General features: G+C 37.8%; 1 protein-coding gene across 1 annotated transcript; it reads right to left on the bottom strand.

The window, feature by feature from the left end:
* Window positions 1–6,885: 6,885 nt before the first annotated feature.
* On the bottom strand, window positions 6,886–22,181 carry LTV1 (LTV1 ribosome biogenesis factor). Its single transcript, XM_049789351.1, has 11 exons — window positions 22,072–22,181; window positions 21,059–21,190; window positions 20,102–20,275; window positions 11,924–12,011; window positions 11,197–11,338; window positions 10,616–10,868; window positions 9,584–9,711; window positions 8,577–8,716; window positions 7,966–8,018; window positions 7,592–7,792; window positions 6,886–7,491 (listed from the first exon to the last, which is right to left on the bottom strand). Exons 1-11 carry the CDS (start codon window positions 22,072–22,074, stop codon window positions 7,381–7,383), a joined length of 1,425 nt encoding a protein of 474 aa, XP_049645308.1. The 5' UTR covers window positions 22,075–22,181; the 3' UTR covers window positions 6,886–7,380.
* Window positions 22,182–23,187: the final 1,006 nt, after the last annotated feature.

The raw sequence follows: 23,187 nt of genomic DNA, 5'->3' as shown, positions 1-23,187 counted from the left end.
TATGAGCCCCCAAGGCCGTCAGGAGTGGTCCCTAAACATAGAGCCAGGAGTAAAATCTTAATACAGCTAGAGAGTAGTTAGGCCCCAAAGTCAAAAAGTAAAACTATAAATAATCATTTTATTCATATGAAAAATGTTTATATATTTACAATAATGATGGAAAGGATATACATTACATAAACAGGATACACACTACATAGTTGATTGAGTGCTAAGCGTTAGTATAGTTATTTCTTTAGTTTCCTGCATTTTTAATTTTCTACAAAGTTAAGCATTGATGTTTTAAAAATTACAGTGATATTACCTAATATCTACCTTTTGATAGATTCTAAGGACAACAAGTAGCAACTATTTCTATCTTTATTCTAATGGGAGTCTTAGCAGCTATTAAAATGGCTATTATCTTTATAAATTAATTTATAATTTTAGGTAATGTTCAAAATGAGAAAACTGATCTGAAAGTGAGCAACAATTTTGCTTAGCTTACTGACCATGAAAAGTAGCTATCATGGGGCCGGTGAGGTGGCGCTAGAGGTAAGGTGTCTGCCTTGCAAGCGCTAGCCAAGGAAGGACCGCGGTTTGATTCCCTAGCGTCCCATATGTTCCCCCCAAGCCAGGGGCAATTTCTGAGTGCTTAGCCAGGAGTAACTCCTGAGCATGGAACGGGCGTGTCCCGAAAAAACAAAAATAAATAAATAAATTAAATTAAATAAAAAAGTAGATACCATAAAGATCGAAGTTAACATTTTTTTTATAACAAGTCTGGAGGATTTGTGCTAATGTGAATTGGGAAAATTTCTTTCAACTAGACATTCTGAGCTGGAAGTTAGAAATGCTTTGTGAAGGCATCAACCAATTCACATTTCCTTATAAGGGCATGGTCAAGACTGAAAAAAGAAAGACGTTTCTTCATTTAGTGCTCAGAGTAAAAAACCTCGTAAGTCCTTTGCAGTCTAAAACATGCAATAATTCACAACCCTATGACAACTGAGTGGTATACTGACCATAATTTTATAAACCTCTCTCAGGAACATGAGTTATATTAATCAAGAAAAAGAATAAAGGCTAGTAGTCTAGGATGTCAGAGAGAGTACCACATCTAGTCTTACTTTTACCCCCAAAGTATCAGTAGCCTACGAAAAGAGACACAGAGACCCACAGGCTAGGGAAGAGTGAAAACCATAATGAAACTTAGGAATTTGGGGGAGGCAAAGGTCTTGGTAGCTTGCTGATCCAGAGGACTTAAAAGTTACATATAAATCTACTTTCCAAGCTTACAAGGGGAGAACAGAGAATCACTCAGATTTGTAGTGATCTCTTCAAAGGCATAGGAACTCCTGGATCAGCACGCATCCCTGGAACTTGGACAAGATGAGACTGTTAAACTATGAGGACATGGAGTAAAGAAATATTTGAAAACGATTCCCCCTAACTCTCATCTCCAAAAACAGTGACAGGTCTGTGAAGGAGTAAGACACAGGCGAAGGCATGGACAAGCAGTGTGTGTGTTTGTATGGCTGAGTCTCATTGATGTTGTAATTATATTCCATAAGCCTGCTATTAGTTCAAATGAGCAAATGCTAAACTATTGCTCCTAGAGCAAGACATGAGGTTAGGATCCCTGGTTTCTCTTTGAGATTCTGCCTGTCTGTCAGCCTTAGTGCACAACCTTGTTATATATGTCCTACTGTTTAAACACAATTTATAAAATGCCAATTCACTTAACTCTGAATAGCACTAAATTTAGTTAATAACATTAATCCATATCTGAATGAAGCTTATTCCACAGATGCTGTTTCTTCCTAAGGCATATCAATCTTTGCCTGCTTAAAATCCTAGACAGAAATCCCACACTGTTGGAGCTATTTCATTCATTTTGGGGGTGGGAATCCTAAGCAGTGTTCAGGGGTCCCAGAGTTTACTTCTGGCAAAACCTGGCCAACTAGGTTAGAAAGTTTAATGTTTGGTTTAGTGGTACACTGATGGCACTGGAATAAGAGAAATGAAGTCAAGCCCTAAGCTATGTAACCTCACTGTCTCCAATTTTCAAATAGTTAAAAATGACCACCAGAAAACACAAACATGAAAAATGTGGTGCTGGACTGATTAGAGAAAGACACTTGTTTATAGTAGGAACATTAAGATAAGAAAACAGATACAATCTGCTCCTTCCTTAGCTGTGAACATGAACTTTGGGTAATCCAACTTCTGGCCATGTGCGTCTGTGTGTGAAGTAAAATATGTGCCATATATATTGACTTAATAGGTTGATAAATTTTGGCAAGTAGGCACTTTTCAAAGAGTTCCCAACAATAACTGATTCTGTGTTTAAACTAGGGATGAATTTCAATGATGCTTAGGATTCTTCTGAGACCTTTAGTGTCAAGTCACAACAAGCACTTCCCTGGTAATGATCCATATAGACATTGACATTGGGAAGAGCCCTAAACAAACACAGACCAACTTAGATCAAAGTCAAATCATCAGATGCTACTCACACATTTTCCATCTTTAATACTTGCTTTTTTCTTTTTTAATGCAGCAAAGTAGTTATATTGAAAGAAATATACTTGAGAAGTGCAAGGGAAGAGAGATACATGTTCAAGAGAGAACATGTGCTTTTCCAGAGGGGAAAAATGCCTCCATCTCCAATCTTAATGAAAAGGAATTTCCAAATACCCAAGAACAATCTCTAACAGGTTAGCCCTTAAACAAAGTCTCTAATAAAAACTTCAAGAAAAGCTAAGGCTTTTGGAAATCAATGACCTGGTAGGAAAAACGTATTAGTCAACAAAAATTTGAAAGGTAAAATTAGAGAAATGCCTAAGAAAAATGACACAGAAATGGAGATAAATTAAATAAAAATTTTAAGTACTTATCAAGAAGGAAAAACTCCAAAAACCAGAAAGACAGTTGAACAGGCTGAGCACATGCTCTGCATGCAGGTGGTCCAGCTTTGATCCCTAGCACTGTTGAGTGACCCTTAAGCCATTAGTAGTCCCTGATAACTGCAGACTGTGACACCCCTCTCTTACCCACCAAAAATAGAACTACTTCAAAATAGTTCAAGTGATTAAAGAGGAAAACCAAATAACACGTAACCAATTTTTAACCTAGGCCGTAAGGTTGAATGTTGAAAGGGTTCAGCACAAACTAGATCTATTGAGGCCGAAGTGGTGGCGCTAGAGGTAAAGCGTCTACCTTGCAAGTGCTAGCCTAGGATGGACCGCAGTTCGATCCTCCGGCATCCCATATGGTTCCCCCAAACCAGAATTTCTGAGCACATAGCCAAGAGTAACCCCTGAGCATCAATGGGTGTGGCCTAAAAATAAAAAATTAAAAAAAACTATATCTATTAAAATGAAATATGAAATTTCAGAATGCTGGAAACAGGAGCAAATTAGAAGGGAAAAATGGTTACATAAAGTATGAGGAATCAGAATGTCTTCAGATTCCCAAAGAGTAAAATGGAAATAGGGTAAATTCTTTAAATTTGAGGGGAAATAATCTATAATATATAACCAGGCAAGCTATCAAAGATGCACATGGAATCCATTTTCTTTTTTTTTTTTTTTTTTGATTTTTGGGCCACACCCGGCAGTGCTCAGGGGTTACTCCTTGCTGTTTGCTCAGAAATAGCTCCTGGCAGGCACAGGGGACCATATGGGACACCGGGATTCGAACCAATCACCTTAGGTCCTGGATTGGAGGCTTGCAAGGCAAACAATGCTGTGCTATCTCTCCGGGCCAGGAATCCATTTTCTGACGTGAGTTTTCAAAAATTTTCATTCTGTGTGCTTTGTCAAATATTATTAGATAATATACTCCATAAGATTAATAAAAGTTCCATGAAAAGCAATTCAACACATGAGAGAAAAAAACCCAGAACAATGGTTGCACATTACTAGAGCAACCAGTGCACGACAAAGGTGGTGATGAAAGCCAGCCCTACCAAGCAAGTGCTGTTCCAGTCAACATCTTCACTGCCTTTGCAGTCTCTGCCTAATATACACTGGTAAAATCATGCTCCCATTTTATTAGATACGGGCTTGCACCACTGAAGTGGCTGCTCAGCCTTTTGTATTCTGATGTCTTGAATACATTTCATTCAAGTGGTGCTGCACAAATCTTCACTTCTTGATGGAGGCAAGCCAAGGTGAGCATAGAAACAGTGTGTAATGTGTAAAGCAAGTATATGGTGTCAATGCATGCTTCTGTTGGAGATCCATTAGGCTCCCAAACATGGTGACTTGTGCTCCCCAGGACTCACATCTTGTGCCTTGTATGTCTTCCTGGGTCTCTTAACTATAGAAGCTATAGCAGACTATGAGACAGTTCAGCTCATTTTTCTCAAGGCTGCCTGCCTTCATCAAATGGTAGAAAATACTAACCACTGAAAGCTGCTGCTAACTGGTACTTCTCAGATCAAAACAAAGACAAGTGGAATAAATTAAAACTGGTGCCTCCTGTTCTATTTGGATAGTATGTACAAGCTTTTTAAAATATATTTGCTGCTTCACAAATAAAATGAAAGGCTATTAGAATATTTATCTTCTCCCACAACAAACAGGATAAAACATACTAATAAAGATACAGAGAAAGAAACTATCTACATCTAAGTGTTGATAAAGGAACAGGAAGGGCTAGTTATCCTTCATCCTGGTGACTTGATGATATCACAATGGCAGGTGGCTGTATGCCTCACAGGTAATATACACGAGTGGCAGATAATACTATTATGATAGAAACCATCTGAACTCACATCTGAAAAGTTATTCAGAAAAAGTATTGATAATTATGGCTCCTAGCTGGGATCCCTTAGGCCTTACTAGTTTCTAATACCAGTTCTCCATCAGCATTTCTCAATGGTCCTCCACAATATTCAAGGAAGCCACAAGTGAAAAATCACACAAATGGGGGTATACAGAATGAGATGAGGAAACCAACCCTACAGAGTGGGGGACTACGGGACTACAGGAAAGAAACAGTTGGGAGACAAGGCTAGAAATGGTTGAGAAACATTAGATTCTATTGTTCCCTTCAAGTTTAAGCAATTCTTTTCTGAAATGAATGCTTTTTCCAACTATTTCATTTTATACTACTTAGTGATGACGAATTATCAAATGCTGGATACTGTTTTAGATACTGGGGTGGTAGAAGAGTTACCATTTCCAAATACCCTATCCTGCTTGTTCTGAGATAGAAAGACAAGATATATTTTTAGAGCATCAATATGCCAAGTCGTATTATAGACAAGGATGTAGAGAAAAAGAACAGAGAATTCAGGAGAGAGATGTGCGGACAATTTTTAAATGCATGGTCAGGGAAACAGTTTATCAGGGAGGCAACAACTGCACAGCAACACCGAGGAAGGCTTATTTGCAATAAGTGCACTTTAGGGTAAACAGCCAGTACTGAGACCATCAGTTCATGTGGTCCTTAATCATAGCAATTTAGCACTGGCCACACACATCCTACCTCCTCAGAGGTTGGTCTTGTTAGGCAACAGCTTTATCACTCTGGACTCCAAATATTTAGCATAAAGCTTATGTTAAATTCTCAAATATTGTTTGTATCTAGCAAAATCTTATCTGTTCCAAAGTAATATAAGCTGATGTAAACTATGTAAAATCTGTTCTACAGATAAACTTAAAAACTAAGTTGCAGGATAAATAACCTATATCATAGCACATTGCTCCAAGATCCATTCACATTCTTTTAATTACAAAATATATAATGTGCAGAGTTAAGCACTTTGGGTCAAGTGCAAAAATGAGGGGGCTTAAGATAAAATTCCAATAGCACAAACAAGTAGATTCCCACATCTGTTAGTCTTACTAATTTACTCTTACTAAAATTTCAACTGAGATAACTATCAAAAAGAAATGGAGGTGATGTTTTAGGATTTAGCACTTTCAAAACAAACATATACTAGTGACAAATTTGCACATGCTTGTCAGTATTCTATTCTTGTAATAACAAGCTCTTCAGCCAAGTCTTTTTTTTTTTACTATCAATATTGTAGAGTACTAAATATATAGTTTTTCACAACTCTTAAAAAAAAACCCTTACAATTAGATTTAAAAGTTATAATGTACAGAAAAAAGCCAAATAAATTACAAATGAAGACGCTTTCTAGGAATTTAGGTATCAAATGCAGCTCACCTACTAAGAATGGTTGTGTCATTGCCATATTGCCCCCAACTCTGTCCAACAGTGCTCATGAATTTTTTTTTTTTAGATCAGCTTCTAGACAAACACTTTGGGCACTGACATGTGGACAAGATTCACTGACAACTTATCTGCCAGGGAAGTGACAGTTTACCAAATAATTAACAATTGTGATGGTGTGTCTGCTTGAACCTTTAAAAACTTTCAAGAAAAAAACCCACTGAAAACAGGGAAGAATTTCAACTATGTATTTTTAATCATGTACAAATGGTTCCAGCTATTAAATAATGGTGAAAAGACAAACTTTCTTGTTTAAACTGAATATTTTAAATTTTGAGCGAGGTGCTATCTGAAGCCAAGGAAATTTTGATTATGTCTCCTGTTTCCTCCCTTCACTATTCCTAAAACCCCAAAGCAAGTCATCCAGGAACTGAGTCAAAACAACTATAATATTCAAGTTTTACCATCATTTTAAAATAGCCCTTTGGTTGTTTTTGGGGAAACTTAAGTTTCTAGAAAGTGAAAACTTTTCAGGAAATCACCACTCAGCATCTCAAAACTGAGAATTAACTGTTCCACTTCTACAATAAAACTTAAACCATTTCACTCCTAAGAAAAAAATGGAGAGGTTTCAAAGAAATATCTGAGAACATCTGAAGAAAACAACTGGGACAATGATATTAAGAAAAAAAAACACCAATTTCATATAAGAGATTAAGTTATTTTCCTTTATTTTATCCAAACATTTCATATTCATGAAGTCATTATTTTAGAGCAAACCTAAGCTTATAGTACATTTTTAAATTTTTACAATATTTTCAAGAAAGCAGAGCAGCTTATTGATAAAAATACAAATACTGTATTGTTTTTAGTATTTGTCCATAAAAACAACAGGTGATTTTCGTGATTCTGAGGAACTTCATTCGATCTTGAACTTATTTAGTAGTCTTAATGGGCAGTATGTTTACCCTAAATGTCCTACTGTCTGGGCCAGAGCAATAGCACAGCAGTAGGGTGTTTGCCGTACATGCATCCAACCCAGGATAGACCCTGGTTCAATTCCTGGCATCACGCATGGTTACCCGAGCCTGCCAGGAGCAATTTCTTAGCACAGAGCCAGGAGTAACCCCTGATCACAGCTGGGTATGACCCCCAAATATCCCATTAAAAACAAAAAAATAAAACAAAAAAGGTCCTACTGTCACACTGTCATAACTTTAGACCCTCTACATTCTTCTTCAAGTTGAGCAATTCCTTTTCCTGTCTACTTTTCTCCAATTTGAAGGCTAACTTATTGGCTTTCTTCTCCAGCCTTCGTTCCTGTACAAAAACAAATTCTTGTTACTCAAGTCAACAAAATGATGCAGATCAGGTAAATAAAAGACCCTTAAAAATCTCCCAGACTGAGGAAGTACTTTACCTTTCGCTCATCTTTGATCGCTTGCTTTCTTGCCCTTTTAGCTTCTTTGCTTTCATTTTTAGAACGTGGCTGGGTGGACACCTTTGGCAGGTCACTGTCATTAATCATCTGCATTCGTTCAATTTGCTTTGCAGTGAGTCCTTTCTTGGGTAAGACATGGAGAGGTATTCCTGTTTTAGAAGATAACTGAATTTGTTTGGGCTAAAATAAAAGATAAAATAGCACAGGGTTACTTTCCATTTCTATTTAAAAATGGCTCACTAACAAATATCCTTATTGTTTTTCCCAAAGTGATCCCAGAACGATCACGGTACTATGAGAAAATAATAGGTATACTCTACTTCTATCTCTAATCATGTGTCCCAATGACTTACCTTTGGTTGATATTTGATAAGTTGTGGATGATTATATAAATTTGAGTAAGTACCTAAAATAAAAAAGGTTTAAGTATCTAAATTTAAGAGCACAGTTATTTCAGCAAAACAATTGTTCAGTTTCTACTACTTTCCCTAATCTTGATATTTCCACAGTTCAAAATAACACTAGTCTCTTTTATAAGTTTTAAAATTATTTATGACAGTGACAGGAGTATTTCTTTATCCCCATGTGATTTCTCACAAAATTACTTTTTCAAATAAATAAAATACTCAACATCTTAAGTATACTATCATATTTTTGAGGCTGGGAGGTCTCCCAAGTAATGGTAAGGGGTTTAGGGTCTACTCCTAGTAATATTTGGCCAACTGGGCTGAATGGTTTAATGCTAAGACAATGTTTTAGTCCAACTGTGCTAGGAGCTACTGGGATACCTGGTGGTGCTTGGGGTCCTTGTGGGACACACCTAGCAGTGCTCAAAGGGCCCTATAATGCTGGGGATTGAACTCGGGGTGCTGCGCATACAAGTTATGTTCCTGTGAGTCCTTTATCTCCCTGATCCATTCTAATATCATATTTTTAATGATAAAATGGATATTAAGATACTTACTACAAATGGATTCACAGTCCCACTTTTCTTTGGCTTCTTCAAGAACTACAGTAACAATCTCTTCTTCCTCAGATCCATCAAGTTCATTCATTGGTAACTCTTGATCCTCAAAGGGTTCAAGAGTATTTAATTTTACACAACTTGTGGTTGAATTTTCAAAAATGAAAATAGGGAAAGGAAGAAAAATCCTTCAATTATTATATTGTAGAAATCACAGCATTAAAAAACACATATCTACTCATTAATCTTTATCTGACATTTCCTACAAAAATGAGCTCTACCCAACTTTGCCTTTCCAGCATATTTTGTACAATCAGCTGACAGAAATAGTTATCTATGTCTTTGCAAAGTTGTAATATTTTAAACAAGATGACAGCTTTCCTAAAACATGGACATTTTTAAAGTTTTAAAAAGGCTTAGGCCCAACTCTTCAAAGTATTCAAAATATTCATTTAAAGTATACAGTCCCTGTCCTGTTGCAGGATCTGAACATACTTATAATCAAGAACCAGATAATTTTGAGCCTATGTAAATACTCCTAGTTTCTCAAGGAAATAACTTTCACGTAGAGGCTGATTCCCGAATATTCAGTTGATTGGTTATGTGTCCTAAGAGAGAAAAACTCTTACCTTTCCTAAATCATATATACCTCTTTCTAAGGAACACCTGACCTTTCAGAAAGATGAAAACAAGAATAAATATGCTGACTGCACTTAGAAGTCAGAATAATTGTAGTTTAAGAGGCTATAAGGTCTGATTCTTTAAGTGAAATACAATCTTATACTGTACAATTTCTGCTAATTCTATCAGGCATAGGTAAAGTCATTGAGAAGAGGCTGCTTACAATGTTTCTGCCCACTATCCTATTCAAGTGCAAAAAACAGTTTTAAAAGGTAAGCCAAAAGTTCCAAAGAAAGTACCACTGACCAGATGATTGTTTAGATTCAGCTATACAACTAGATAATTTGAGAATGAGAAAAGTTACACACAAAAGAAAGTCACCGTACTTCTCTGCCTTCTCTTTATAGTAGTCATTCAAAACTTCCTCTAAACGACTGCTGTCTACTTGAATGGAACCTTCTAATTCAGCATTATCCAGTGCTCCAATTTCATCATCATCATATTGTTCATAAAACTTAAATAAGAGAAAAGTGACATTAAGAAATGAATGTATTTAATTAAAATATGGCTACAAGTGTTATTTTTAACAATAATTGTTTTTTTCCATACTTAATCACCAGCAGGGATATTTAAAATAGCAATGTTTTGGAAGACATTTTACCCAGCACCTTAATCTTACATTTAGATTAAAAATAGGTTGCCATATAATATGAAAATGAAAGGAAGATATTCTTTCAGCTTGGAGAATAAAATACTAAGCAGATATCTTCACCATGAAACACTTTATTGATAATCTCATATTCAGCTTATGCAAGCTAAAATAAATCATGTAACAAGACTTTCAATGTACTGATTCCATTCTTATTTAGCTGCACTAAACACTATTAACACTGGCTTTGTGAAAGGAGGGATATAATTTAAGTGACATTAACTGCGGTACCGGTTTACCTATAACTTTAAGGTAGAAAATCATTCCTAGTAAATACACAGCAAAGTTAGAACACTTACCTTAGTTTCAATTGAAAATAAAAAGAAAATGTACCTTCATTTCTCAAGCAACTCAAACCTCTACCATGATATATGTGATGCAGTGTTAGGATAATGAATAAGAAAAATACATATAAAGTCGAATTTCAGAAAGGAGTGGAATTTTGTTTATAATCAGGCCAATGTTTAATCCTGGGGATTGTGGTCAGAGATTCAGAATCAAAATGTTAGAATTCAAAGACAAACGTCAGGTTTGACCAGCAATCTTCTGATCTATTCTTTCCAGAATTACAACTACGATAGTTTTACTATCTTTTTTTTTATAAAAAGATAAGACTTTTTAATCTATTATAGTTCTATTTTTTGGTTCTACAGTCATATAAAATTTATCAGAAACTAACATTAAAAGATCTTATTTAAGGGCCTTCTACCTTCTCAAATCTCTCATCATGCAAAGTCAACTGATCATTTCTCCTCATGACAGAGGATGTCATAGAATACTCAGTAAAGCGACTTTTCGTTTCCTCTTCCCAGAAAAAGTGATTTTCTAGTTCTCCAAGAGGTTTTCCAGGGACAGATATATCCTCATCTAATAATGAGTCTGCAGAGTCATCATTCTCATTGCCACTACTTTCCTCCTCATCATCATCCATATCTTCCCACTCATTGCCATCTTCAGCTTTCCTAAAACCAGAGTCAAACAAACTGTCAAAACAATCTGAAAAGCAACAAAACGAAAAAACGATTTTATACAAGGAACATTTGCGGGGACTTCAGGGAGGTTTCTTGTTTAGGCAGCACAGGCAAATACTGCGCTGATGGACCCATCTGCTACTGCTAGAAAGCAACGAACTAGCAATTGGGCAACTTGGACTTTAGCCCCACCTACTGATGGTTTGGACGGACCTCAAGTTTAGAGTTTCTGCTCTAACTTGAGAAATTCTCTTTCCACTCTAACATCCCATTGAAGCATGAGACAGGTCAAGCCTACTTTGAAGCAAACCACACATACGGTAGATCCAATCCTTCCTCCTCATCTTTTGGCTTATTGGCTTGAAAAATAAAATCATCTTCAAGCAGATTATCTGGATTATCAAAATCAAAATCATCATCAAGAGCTGCAACAATGTCAGGATCAAAATCCAGCCGAGGGCCTGAAAAGCAAAGAAAAATTGAGCAGAAATTCATAACCTGAGTTCTACTTATGAATGTTTGTGAACCTTAAGACCAGTATAGACAGAAAGAGATGGGTAATTGCAAACAGAAAAAAAAAAATCTTCCTTCCTTCCTCAACAATCACTGGTAATAATTTATCCTTACAAATCTACAATAAAAATCTATCTATTTAGCAAAACTGTAAAGAAAGTGGGCTTTAAATTTAATTCTTAGAAGTGAGTATCACAAGTTAGAATTAACTCAAATTCAGACCTCAAGGCTGACTTTGAAGCCTACCACTATTCATCCTTTATATTGTATGTGATCATAATATCTCACTTATCACTTTTTGGAAATGATGAACCTCAAAATGCTGTCAAATAGTGGAAACTCAAATGTTTGTAGAAAGGATAAAGGCACCATGGCAACTGGTAGTCACTAATTAAGTCAATTTTTAAATTTTAAATTTAAATTTTCTTTTAAGCAAAAACCAAGGACTACTACTTTTGTGTTCGCTTTAAATTACAATGTTACTGCCATTTCTTTTTTTCAATGTTCCATCGATCAAAAAACTTCAAACACACCTGAAACAGGAGCAGCTTTATTTAATAATCCAACATCTTCCTCAAAGTCTGATGCAAACACCGACGAAGGCAATTTAATTCCAGTGCTCTTGAAAAATAAATTACACAGAATTAGATTTACTTAGAAATATTCTGAATATATTGAGTTAAAAAAGGCATACTACCTCCCTCCCCCAAGTCATGACCAGAAATTCAGAATAAGGCTATTCAGAAGAAACATCCTTGTATATATAATTCATTAAGAAGTCATACTGGACTGTGGACTTGAATCCAAACAACTGATGTGTCCTCCTAAGAAATTCATGTGAAGACAGGGACACAAGGGAGTACACCTGCGAAGTTGGGAGTCTGAAGCAACAAGCCAACACCACCAAGAACTGCTGGCAACCACCAGCAACCATCAGGAAGAGCTAGGAAACAGGCCTGGAACGCATCTCCCCTCTAATCCCCTAAGAAGAAACCAAGTCAGCCAAATCTTGATTTCAAAATCCTGATCTCCAGAACTGCGAATGAAGAATTTTCTGTTGTTTTAAGCCACCCAGTGGAAAAGCATAACTTGTTATGTTGGTCGTCCTGGGAAACTGAGACAGCTACATTTCATGTTCTCTATCACTTGTGTTCCAGTAACAAACACACACATATATTTTTAAAAAACTAAATTTTTATTTTAGGAAGCTACCTTATAATCTGACTTGACAATCAGCAAAGTGGTTTTCATCCACTGTAAAAATGGTAAGAAGAAGTTTGGTATTCAATTACAGAGTATATTTTGTGAACTGTCATTCTCTGGACTACTGAACATAGATATGGCCTGTTACCAGTAACATTTTAATGATGTATATTACTTTGTCATTTTAAAAAAGCAACTTTCCTTTAGTACTTCATTATGCTTTCTCCAGTATATTGTTCCCTTTACTCCTCATAAAATATCAGCATATTTCAATGAAACAAGTTGAGTTCTCAGAATCACATCTTTTAACTCCACTTTCAATTTTCAAAACAAAATTAATCTTTCCCTCTTAAAGCACTAATAATGTTCCAATCTTTAATAGCACAGCTCAGTTCTTCTTTGAATTGAATGTTTTAAATCCTACGACAGTCATAAATTACTAATCTCTATCTTTAGATGCCTTTTAACTCTGCATATAGTGATTTCAAAACAAATCTTTTGGGCATCTTCTTATTCATGTTTAACCAGGACTTAATTACCACAACTACTGTTTCAACAGTCTAAACTTATCCAATATTCTTATCTCTGTCAGATTAGATTCTTTAAAATTTCAGTTAACTTTTGAGTTGAGTCATATTTTATTATGACTTCCTAAGATTTTGATTTCTCATTCTTTCCAATGCTCTGTAAAATCAAAGTTGATTCTATGTAACTAAATTTCTTACACCAACAAAATATAACCTCTGTGCAAGTTAAATCCAAGTCCTTATGTCATAGACTTTTAAAATTGATAAAGTATGTGTGGATCAAACACAATAATCTCCAGTACTAGAAGTTCTTTCTAACTGGAATGTTCTTTCTTATCCATTCAGAAGAACCCACCTTCTACTATCCAGCACAGTTCTTCTTTTCCTCTTCCATGAAGTCCCTCTGATTACTATCCCAGATTTTTCCTTTGTGTGTATTGCCCTTATATTTATTGGCATATATTTTCTGACTGGTTCTTATGCTTTCATTTCATCTTCTAAACCAAACAGTAATGTGAGGGCCACTGTCTCAAGTGATGTATCGCCAAGAACCTCATCACTCACCCTATTCTCGCTCCACTAACAGTCACATTGCAATGGACATAACCCTTAGCTTAGAGAACAAAATGAAGGCTGCATATAGAGGTGTATCCTTAGTGAGCTATGCAGTGGTCTTTAACTAAGTTCCACTGGCATGAACAGACAGAGATTGGACAATGATTAAGCAGAGTAGATTTATTGCTATGAAGCCCTTTATAGGGTTGGGTGGGCAATGAGGGTAAGTTAAGGGGGAGGGTAGGAATCTCCTAACCAAATACAAGCTCCAAAAACCACATATCCTTGAAATACTTAACCAACTGAGCAGGAGAGCTTAATGTTCAGTCCTCTGAGGCAGTGCTGCTGGGGCAGGGCACTCCAAAAGTTATACATATCAACATTCATGTACCAAGTAGGGTCTGGTATTAAAAGGGTTTGTGCACATGTGGCCCAGATCACTAAGATATTTTTTAAAAATAAAATAACCTGAGCCTGTCAGGAGTGATCCCTGAGTGCATTCAGGAGTAAAACCGGAACGAACAGTCAGTTGAACCCCCAAACAAACCCCCTACAACAATAACATAATTTGGTAATGCCTAACTCATAATAATGTATGATTCACCTATATAAAGTGTTCATTTGTTATTCTTAATATAACAAATATTTTAATTGTGGTAAAATGTTACTTCTATTCATTCAAAAAGAATGCTGTTCTGAAATTATTCTTGCATGTTTAAGCTAAAACGGGGGAAGGACTAAAATGTATTAAATTTACTTTTAGAAAAAATTTTCGAATTTACAAAGAAACCATATACACAGAATTTAGAGAATGATATTTTTAAAGGGTCTATTTTTAATTTGTTGCAACCATTCCAAGTTTTACTAGCTTGCCCTGCATGCAGTTGCCTTGCATGCAATGAACCTGAGTTCAATCCCTGGCACCACACCTGCCTCCTGAAGCCCTGCCAGGAGTGATCGTTGAGAGAAGAGCCAGGAGTAAGCCCTACACATCACTGGGTGAGGCCTAAAAACAAATACACAAGGGGCCGGGCGGTGGCGCTGGAGGTAAGGTGCCTGCCTTACCTGCGCTAGCCTAGGAGACGGACCGCGGTTCGATCCCCCGGCATCCCATATGGTCCCCCAAGCCAGGAGCGACTTCTGAGCGCATAGCCAGGAGTAACCCCTGAGCGTTACCGGGTGTGGCCCAAAAACCAAAAAAACAAAAAACAAAAAACAAAAAAAAACAAATACACAAAAAACTGTGGGACTTCATGAAAAATTTTATATATAGTAAAAAAGCTGAGATACTACTGAACCAGTTTTCCTCCCTCAATGAAGTAGTCAATAAGACATAGAGGAGTTGATTCTATCATGAAAAACATGTGGTAGCGATAGATGTTACTACAGCTAAGCCTTCTGAGTCTCCTTAAGCAATAAGCTTTGGACTGCAGGAGCTGTAATCAGAACTTCCCCAAGGAAAAGAATGCCTAGACCATGACTAGATGGGAGAATGAGAAGCAGGAGAAACGGATTAGTTTTTAACACACAAACGCACATGTACACAAATTGTTTTCACAGGAAAATCAACTCTCTATTAACAAGGAATAAAAAATAAGATAACAAAAATAAGCAACATAAGCATCCTTTACAGAAAGGGTATAGAGTAGAATTTCAATTAGAAGCACAATGTTTAATTAAATTAAGAAAATTACTCTTCTCATTTTTGCTGAGAAGAGTAACAGGACCTTTATTTAAGTCTACATCTTCTTTACTATTTTATAATTGGTCTCTGCTTCTACAAGTTTGTTTGTTTGCTTGTTTTGGGTGTGGCACTCAAGGGTTACTCCTGATTCTGTTCAGAAATCGCTCCAGGCAGACTCAGGGGACAATATGGGACTCCGGGAATTGAATCCGGGTCTGAGTCTGGGTCTGTCTCAGGTCGGCCACGGCAAAGCAAATGCCCTACCGCTGTGCTATCAATCCCACTCCGTGCTTTTCAAGTTTTAAAGATTTGAGTGTTACTCAAAATTTGAGGTTCAATCTTAAGGTAGTTTAAGATACTGAAGCAGTTATATCCTTAACATATGGAACCTCTGCTGCTTTTCTTCTATTGAAAGTGCTATCTAACATGACCTTAACTTATCTTAACTTTTTCAGCTTATTTCTTTTGACACCCATCACCACAGGCTAGGTGGTTAGTTTATTCCAGTGGTAAATCTATGCACATAGGCATTTTTTTTTTTTTTTTTTTTGGTTTTTGGGCCACACCCGGCGTTGCTCAGGGGTTAATCCTGGCTGTCTGCTCAGAAATAGCTTCTGGCAGGCATGGGGGACCATATGGGACACCGGGATTCAAACCAACCACCTTAGGTCCTGGATCGGCTGCTTGCAAGGCAAACACCGCAATGCTATCTCTCCGGGCCCTATGCACATAGGCGATTTTAAGTGAAGTAATGTCCTATCTTTTTGCCTTTAAGACTGGAACCAATCCTTTCTCTAGCTCACTTTTGAAAAAGGTGGTTTCTCTCCAAATTCTTTCCAAAAGCAGCAAGGCCATTCTAATTATTTTTAATGAGGTCAACTTTACTTAGTCACTAAAGACAAAAACACCACACACAAAATGAAAACTACAGGCTAATATACTCAGTGAACATAGACACAAACATTCAAACAAATGCAAATCAGTCCAATAGTATAAAAAAAGATCATAAATCTTGACCATGAGGGATTTCTTCCCAGGACGATATGTATGCAAATTATTTGATGTACTATATCACATTAACAAAAAAAATCATATGATCAAATACGTAAGTGCAGAAAAATTTTGATGAGATTCAGTACCCATGAGTTAAAAAAGGAATGCAACAAAATGGTAACTTAAGGCACATGTATCAACATCAGCCACATATAATACAAAATATGGAATACAAAAAGATGAAAAATCAAAGCTTGTCGTTTAAGACCAGGCACAAGACAAGGAATATTCACTCTCATCACTATTATTCAACATGTACTCAAAGTACTTAGTCATAACAATTTGGCAAGAAAAAAGTGGGTGGGGGTGGGAGGAGAATGTAAGGGAAACAAATTGCCAATTAGAAAGAAGAAATCTATCACTATTTACAGATACTACAATGATGCACACACACAAAAAAAATCTAAAAATCTAATTAAAAAAGAGAACTGAAGAGATAGTATTGCAAGGTGTTCACCTTGCACGTGCCTGTTCCCAAATCTGTGGAACCCTGTATGGTCTCCCAAGCACCACTAGGAATGATCTGACTGAGCAGAGCTAGAAAGGGTCCCCCATACCAAACAACAATAAACAAAAAGACCCCACTACTAATCTAGAAACAAATTAATACAGAAATATGTCAGGCTATAAAATCAATATTCAAAAGTATGCTTCATTCCTAGATTCAAATAACTGGAAATCAATAAAACAATTCCAATTACATCTACATCTTTGTATACCAAAGTTCCTAAACACTAACACTACTGAATACAAGTAACCCAAAAGTATTTTTAAAAAAGAAAATTAAGGGGGCCGGGCGGTGGCGCTGGAGGTAAGGTGCCTGCCTTGCCTGCGCTAACCTAGGACGGACCGCGGTTCGATCCCCCGGTGTCCCATATGGTCCCCCAAGCCAGGAGCAACTTCTGAGCGCATAGCCAGGAGTAACCCCTGAGCGTCACAGGGTGTGGCCCAAAAACCAAAAAAAAAAAAAAAAAAAAAAAATTAAGGGATTAGGAAGACAGCACAAGGATCCCAGGTACTTGTTTTGCATGCACAGAAACTTGGTTTAATAACCAGCACTGCATGAGCTCCAGAACATCCTAGAGGATTCCAAGCACCTCCACATGTGGCACTGGTCCAGAGTTTCTCTACATCCTGGGATAGCTGTAGTCTCTCTTTACATTCCCTACAAAATTATGTACCGAAGAACCTACTTAACAAAGGAGGTGAAAGACCTGTATATTAAAATTTAAGTTGTTGTTAAAAGAAATAGATAACATAGGAAATGGAAAAATATTGTATGTTCAAGGATGGTCTAACACTGCTAACCTGACCACAGTACAAAGTATTACATTGGCTGATGCAGAGAACCTGTTTAATTCCTATTAACTATTGTAAAGGAAATGAGCAAATGTTGCCAAAATCTCTATGGAGCCACAAATAACCTCAAATAACTAAAAAAATCTGAGAACATAGTACAAGAACAAAGACATGCTGCTCCTTCATTTTAAATTATACAAAATGTGGCCAGAAAGTATTCAATGGTCTGAGCACATGTAGAAGGTCCAGGTTCATTCCCCAGCAACACCATGCCCCCTTGAGCACCAGAGAAACAAATTCAGAAGTTGTGTCCCCAAACCAAAAATAATTTATTCAATGATACAGTAATCACATGGTATGGCATTGCAATAAAAGCAGACACATGGACCAAGAGAAAAATGTTAAGAGTCCAGAAATAAATCCTCAATACTGTATGGACAGCTCTTCTAAGAAAAAAGAGCTAAGATCAGATAATAAAGAAAGGAAAGTCTCTATAACAAACAGTGCAGGGAAAACTGAGCAGCCATAACATCAGAAGCATGAAAGTGGATCACACTATGCATAGAAATTACCTAAATCCCCCTCCCAAACCATAAAATACACACAAATACCCAGATAGTAACTGTAATCACTTAGTTATTAAAAACATTAAAAAAAAAACATTAAAAAGCTTTTAAAAACCGGGCCCAGAGAGATAGCACAGCGGTGTTTGCCTTGCAAGCAGCCGATCCAGGACCAAAGGTGGTTGGTTCGAATCGCGGTGTCCCATAAGTCCCCCGTGCCTGCCAGGAGAAATCACAAAACTCAAGAAAAGGCCCCAATTCTTAAAAAAAGACATATAGATACCTCCAGTTACACAAAAAGTGTTCATCGTCATTTATTATCAGGGAAATGCAAATCGCAGGAAAATGAGGTAACACCAAGAATTCAAAGAAATGCCTACACCAAAAAGGCCAGATGTAACAAGTGTTGGTGAAGGTGTAGAGAAAAAGTTATGCTCATATACTGTAGGAATGTAAATTGGTCCAGTTCTTATGGAAAAGAATATAGAGATTTCTTATAACAGTAAAAACAGAACTACCATGTAATCCATCAATTCTCTATTCACAAATGTTCTATTTGCCAAATGGAACTAGAGGGTATGTCTCATGCTTAGTGAAGTTAGAGGAAAATGACAAAAATAGAATGATCTTTCTCATATGTGGGCTATAAGGTAACAGTAGGGAATAACACATGACTAAAGGCAACAGAAAAATGGTCCATAGAAATGAATTTATCAAGGACAGGCGAAAGGCACACATAAAATTGGGACCCTGGGAATAATGGTGGAGGAGAGGAGACACAGTAGTGAATGGTATGGTACTGCAATCTTGTATGCAGTATGTATGTATGTAAACCCCTATCACTAACAGTAAAGAAGTGGCACCCACAAACAAAATTTTGAAAGATGGAAGTCCACCTGGGTTCACTTTACAATAGCCAAGATTGGGAAATTACAGATGTAACGAGCTAATGAGCAGGTAAAGCCACAGTTTATCTGCATGATGGAATACTACTTCATTACTAGAAGATAAAATCCTATCTTCTTTTGTTATGAATTTTTTGTTTGGGGGGCCACACCCAACAGTGCTCAAGATGTACTCCTGGCTCTGGAAGTTTCTCTCAGGGATCAGTGTCTCAGCACTCTGGGATCACTCCTGGCAGGGGAAACATACGGGGTGTGGGGAATTGAACCTGAGTCAGTTGTGTACAAGTTAAGTGCCCTACCAGCAGTACCATCTCTCAGGCCTCAAAGAGGTGAAACTTAATCTTTTGCTGAAAGATGGATGAAATTGAAGGGACCATGCTAAAAAAAATAAGGATGATAAAAGCAATTACAGAACACTCTCACTCATATGTGGTATGTTACAAAAATGCCAGGGACAAGATAACATTCAACAAAAGTACATCTTTAGAGTCTTAAGCAAGATACGCTGTGTGTGTATGCTGTGTGTAGGGGTGGGGGTGGTGATGATCATAGAGGGAAGATGGGCTGAAAGAATGAAGGGTATCCAATGAACTGTGGAGGAGGAATTTTGGTGGCAGGCATAATATGGTAACACTTCATCCTTAAAACATACGTTTACATTCTCATAAACCAGTATTAAAAACTTTTTTCAAAAAGTGGCTTTTTGGGGACAGAGATATAGTATAACAGGTAAGGCACTTGCCTTCTACATGACTCAACTGGCTTTGATCCCCAGCATCCCACAGAGTCCCCTGACCACAGCCAAAGTGACTCTTGTGCACTACAAGGTGTAGTTCAAAAACCAAAAATTAAAACAAAATTTAAATGATCTTATTTACACATATCTAAACACTCTAACATTTAAATTATACAAGAGTCTTACTGGAATTACTAAAGTTTCTTCTTTATCATCTTTCCAGTTGGATGTACTTGAAAAACTGGTAGGAATAAGCTCAGAGGGCCCAGATGGTTCCTTCAGGTGCTGCAAGTAGTCATAGTCATCATCAAAGAACACACCATACTTCCTCTGTTCTGCTCGTCTGTCTTCATCATTTATCTAAGGTGAGAAAACAAAAACAAATCAGCATCCAATCCAGCAGAGATTTCTGTACAACAATTAATATCAAACTGCACAATTTTTTGTTTGTTTACTTGTTTGAGGCTATATCCAGTAGTGTTCAGGGATCACTCCCGATAGGACTCAGGCTACCGCACTGGGTGCCAAGGATTGAACCCAGGTTAGCTGTGTGCAAGGCAAGTGCCTACCTGCTGTATGATGTTTCCAGCCCCAATACACAATGTTTTATTTCTTGGGGTGTCTGAAGAAAAGATCAAAGGAGCTTTCCTTATTTTTTTATATGCAACACAAACTGGTTTTACTAAAATGTTAAAACCAATATTACCCCTTTCACATTAACTACATTCAGCAAATTATCAGGCTTCTTGAAAAAACTCATTAATTCCAATATTCTACATTCCAGATGAAGAAAAGTGACCAGGAATTAAAAATGCAAATTATGATTCTGAAATGGCAGAATGTTGGGGGAACAGAGATCAGCATATGGCTGTACCCTTACTGAGGCTACATGTCCTTATATACTACATGTAGCATTGGAGCTGGAGGGCTAGTAAATACTTACCATTAGCCCACATAAGATTTGCTCACAAAAGTGTGTCTTCTGATCGAAATCAATATGCCCAATGTAAAAATCAACACACTAAAAATTAATCACAGATCTGTCTCCACAGATGATAGTCTAAATTATCTAAGAACAGCTACTGGTCAACAAAATTCATTGGAAAACTACCAACAGCTCACTTACAAATGTCCTGGACCTACTTTCTGAGTGGGCAACAGAACCCGCTGAGGTGCAGTCTCATCTGCTGCTAAAGGATCTCGCTGACTTCGGTGGACCAAATGAAAAGAGACAGCTTTCTTCTTCTCTATAAAGGGCTTCTTCTTCCTGTGAGGCTTCAAAGCAAAGAGAATCAGAGAACAAGCCGTTAAAACCAAAAAAGTGAAAGGGACACTGCAGGCTACCTAAAGGATCAACCGATTTTTAAAGTGTAGGCTCTTAGGAAGGTAACATCAACTATTTTTCGATAAAACGTATTTACCTTTCTTCAACGAAACAAAATACAATGATGTGCTAATAACCTAAGAGCTGTACACTTGCATCTTTCCATCTGAACAGGCCGGCCACCTTCAGAGCTAGCTCTGGACCCACCCAGAGGCTCCTCCTTTCTAGGAGAAACACCCTTTGGTCAGAGCCCACAGGTAGACAGACGCCTGTCACTATCTCACTCACTGTTAACACAAAGTTAAGTATTGTCTGGTGTGCAGTGGGAAAAAATTCCAATTTCATCCAGTACCATGCGGCTTCGGCTCAAGATAGACGGATCATTAGATCCTTTCATGATCAAGTAATGATCAAATCATTTCTTTGTGTGTATTTGATTCCTAGTCAAGAGAATGACTTTATTATATAGAGTCCGTATAGGCACAGAGTTAAATTTTTGGTAACATTTTCTAATGGTGGGGAGCCTGGTGATTTTTTTGTTTTCCAGGAAAAGGAGGGTGCCTTTGCACGGAAAGGTCAAAAAAAAAAACAACACTGCTCTAGTAAGCACAGGTGGTGACAGACACACATGGGTGCCCAGGGTCCCAGGACTAGAGGGGGCTGGGGTCAAGAGTCAGGAGGTCAGGGGTCATAGGTCAAGGCCCAAGGGTTAAAGGTCGGGGAGAGCCATTCTCTCTCGAGTCACTTCCCGCTACCCCGGACGTCCCACTACCAGGCAGCAGTCCCCAGCTATTAGAAACACTCTGCCTCCTCCCACACGAGACCTCCTCACCATGTCGCAGCCTCGAGGAAGGGCCCAGGTGCAGCCTTTGCCGGAGAAGGGACACCCGAAACCAAGGAATCCCCAGACGCGTCTTCTTCCGGCCTCACCACACGTGCGAGCTAGCCGAAAGCCGAGGCGGAAGTCCGGGTAATGGGAATCAGCCAATCAACGCTAATTTTGCAAAGGTGAAAGGTCGCGTTACCGGAAGTTACGAGACGAAAGTGACGTTGCAGACAGAAGCGGATGTTCCCGCCCCCGAAGAGGCGGGGCTTCTTTAAGCCGAATTTGGGCTCGCTGGCGGGAGTGGTCGTTGTTGAGAGGGCTGCCTGCCGGGGACAAAAGATTCCCCTCCCCCGGGTCCACTTTGGGGGAATGAGGGGGTCGTGGTGGCCAGGGGGCTCGTCCCTAAAGTGCTCTCTCGTCCCGAGGTGATTAGAATCACAAAGGTGTCTAGACAGTTGTGTCGCCCAGGGGAGTCCTGGTTGCCTGGTCCCCGCGTTTCCGTTTCCGGTTGGTCCTGAGTCGTTTCCTTGGCAACCTGAGGCTGCATCAGCTCTTAGCTTTCTGTGGATTCGTAACTTGCATTCAAACACATGCATACTAAACTCTTTGAACTTCTTTTTCCTTTTTTTGGAAGGAGAAAAATGTTTCCCCCCCCCCCCAAGCATTGCAGTTGTTTCTTTTCAAGTCTTCTAGCAGACTTTTGTTATATATATACATATATATATGTATATATACATATATATATTTTATATATATACATATATATATATATATCCCCTCTAGTCCTGGGACATTGGACCCCAATGTGTGTCTGTCACCACCTAGACACACTTCCTAGAGCAGTGTTTTTTTCAGTCTTTCCGCGAAAAGGCACCCTTTTTATCCTGAAAAAAAAAATCACTAGGCACCCCACCATTAGAAAATGTTAACAAAAATTTAACTGTGCCTGTACGGACTCTAGATAATAAAGTCATTCTCTTGACCAGGAATCAAATAAACACAAAGAAATTATTTGATCGTTACTTGATTATGAAAGGATCTAACGATTGGTCTATTTGTTAGCTGAAGCCGCATGTTACTGGATGAAATTGAATTTTTCCCCACTGTACACCAGACAATACT

The sequence above is a fragment of the Suncus etruscus genome, chromosome 15 (genome assembly GCF_024139225.1).
Source record: "Suncus etruscus isolate mSunEtr1 chromosome 15, mSunEtr1.pri.cur, whole genome shotgun sequence".
NCBI classification, from domain to species: domain Eukaryota; kingdom Metazoa; phylum Chordata; class Mammalia; order Eulipotyphla; family Soricidae; genus Suncus; species Suncus etruscus.
This window is presented reverse-complemented; position numbering and strand designations above follow the sequence as displayed.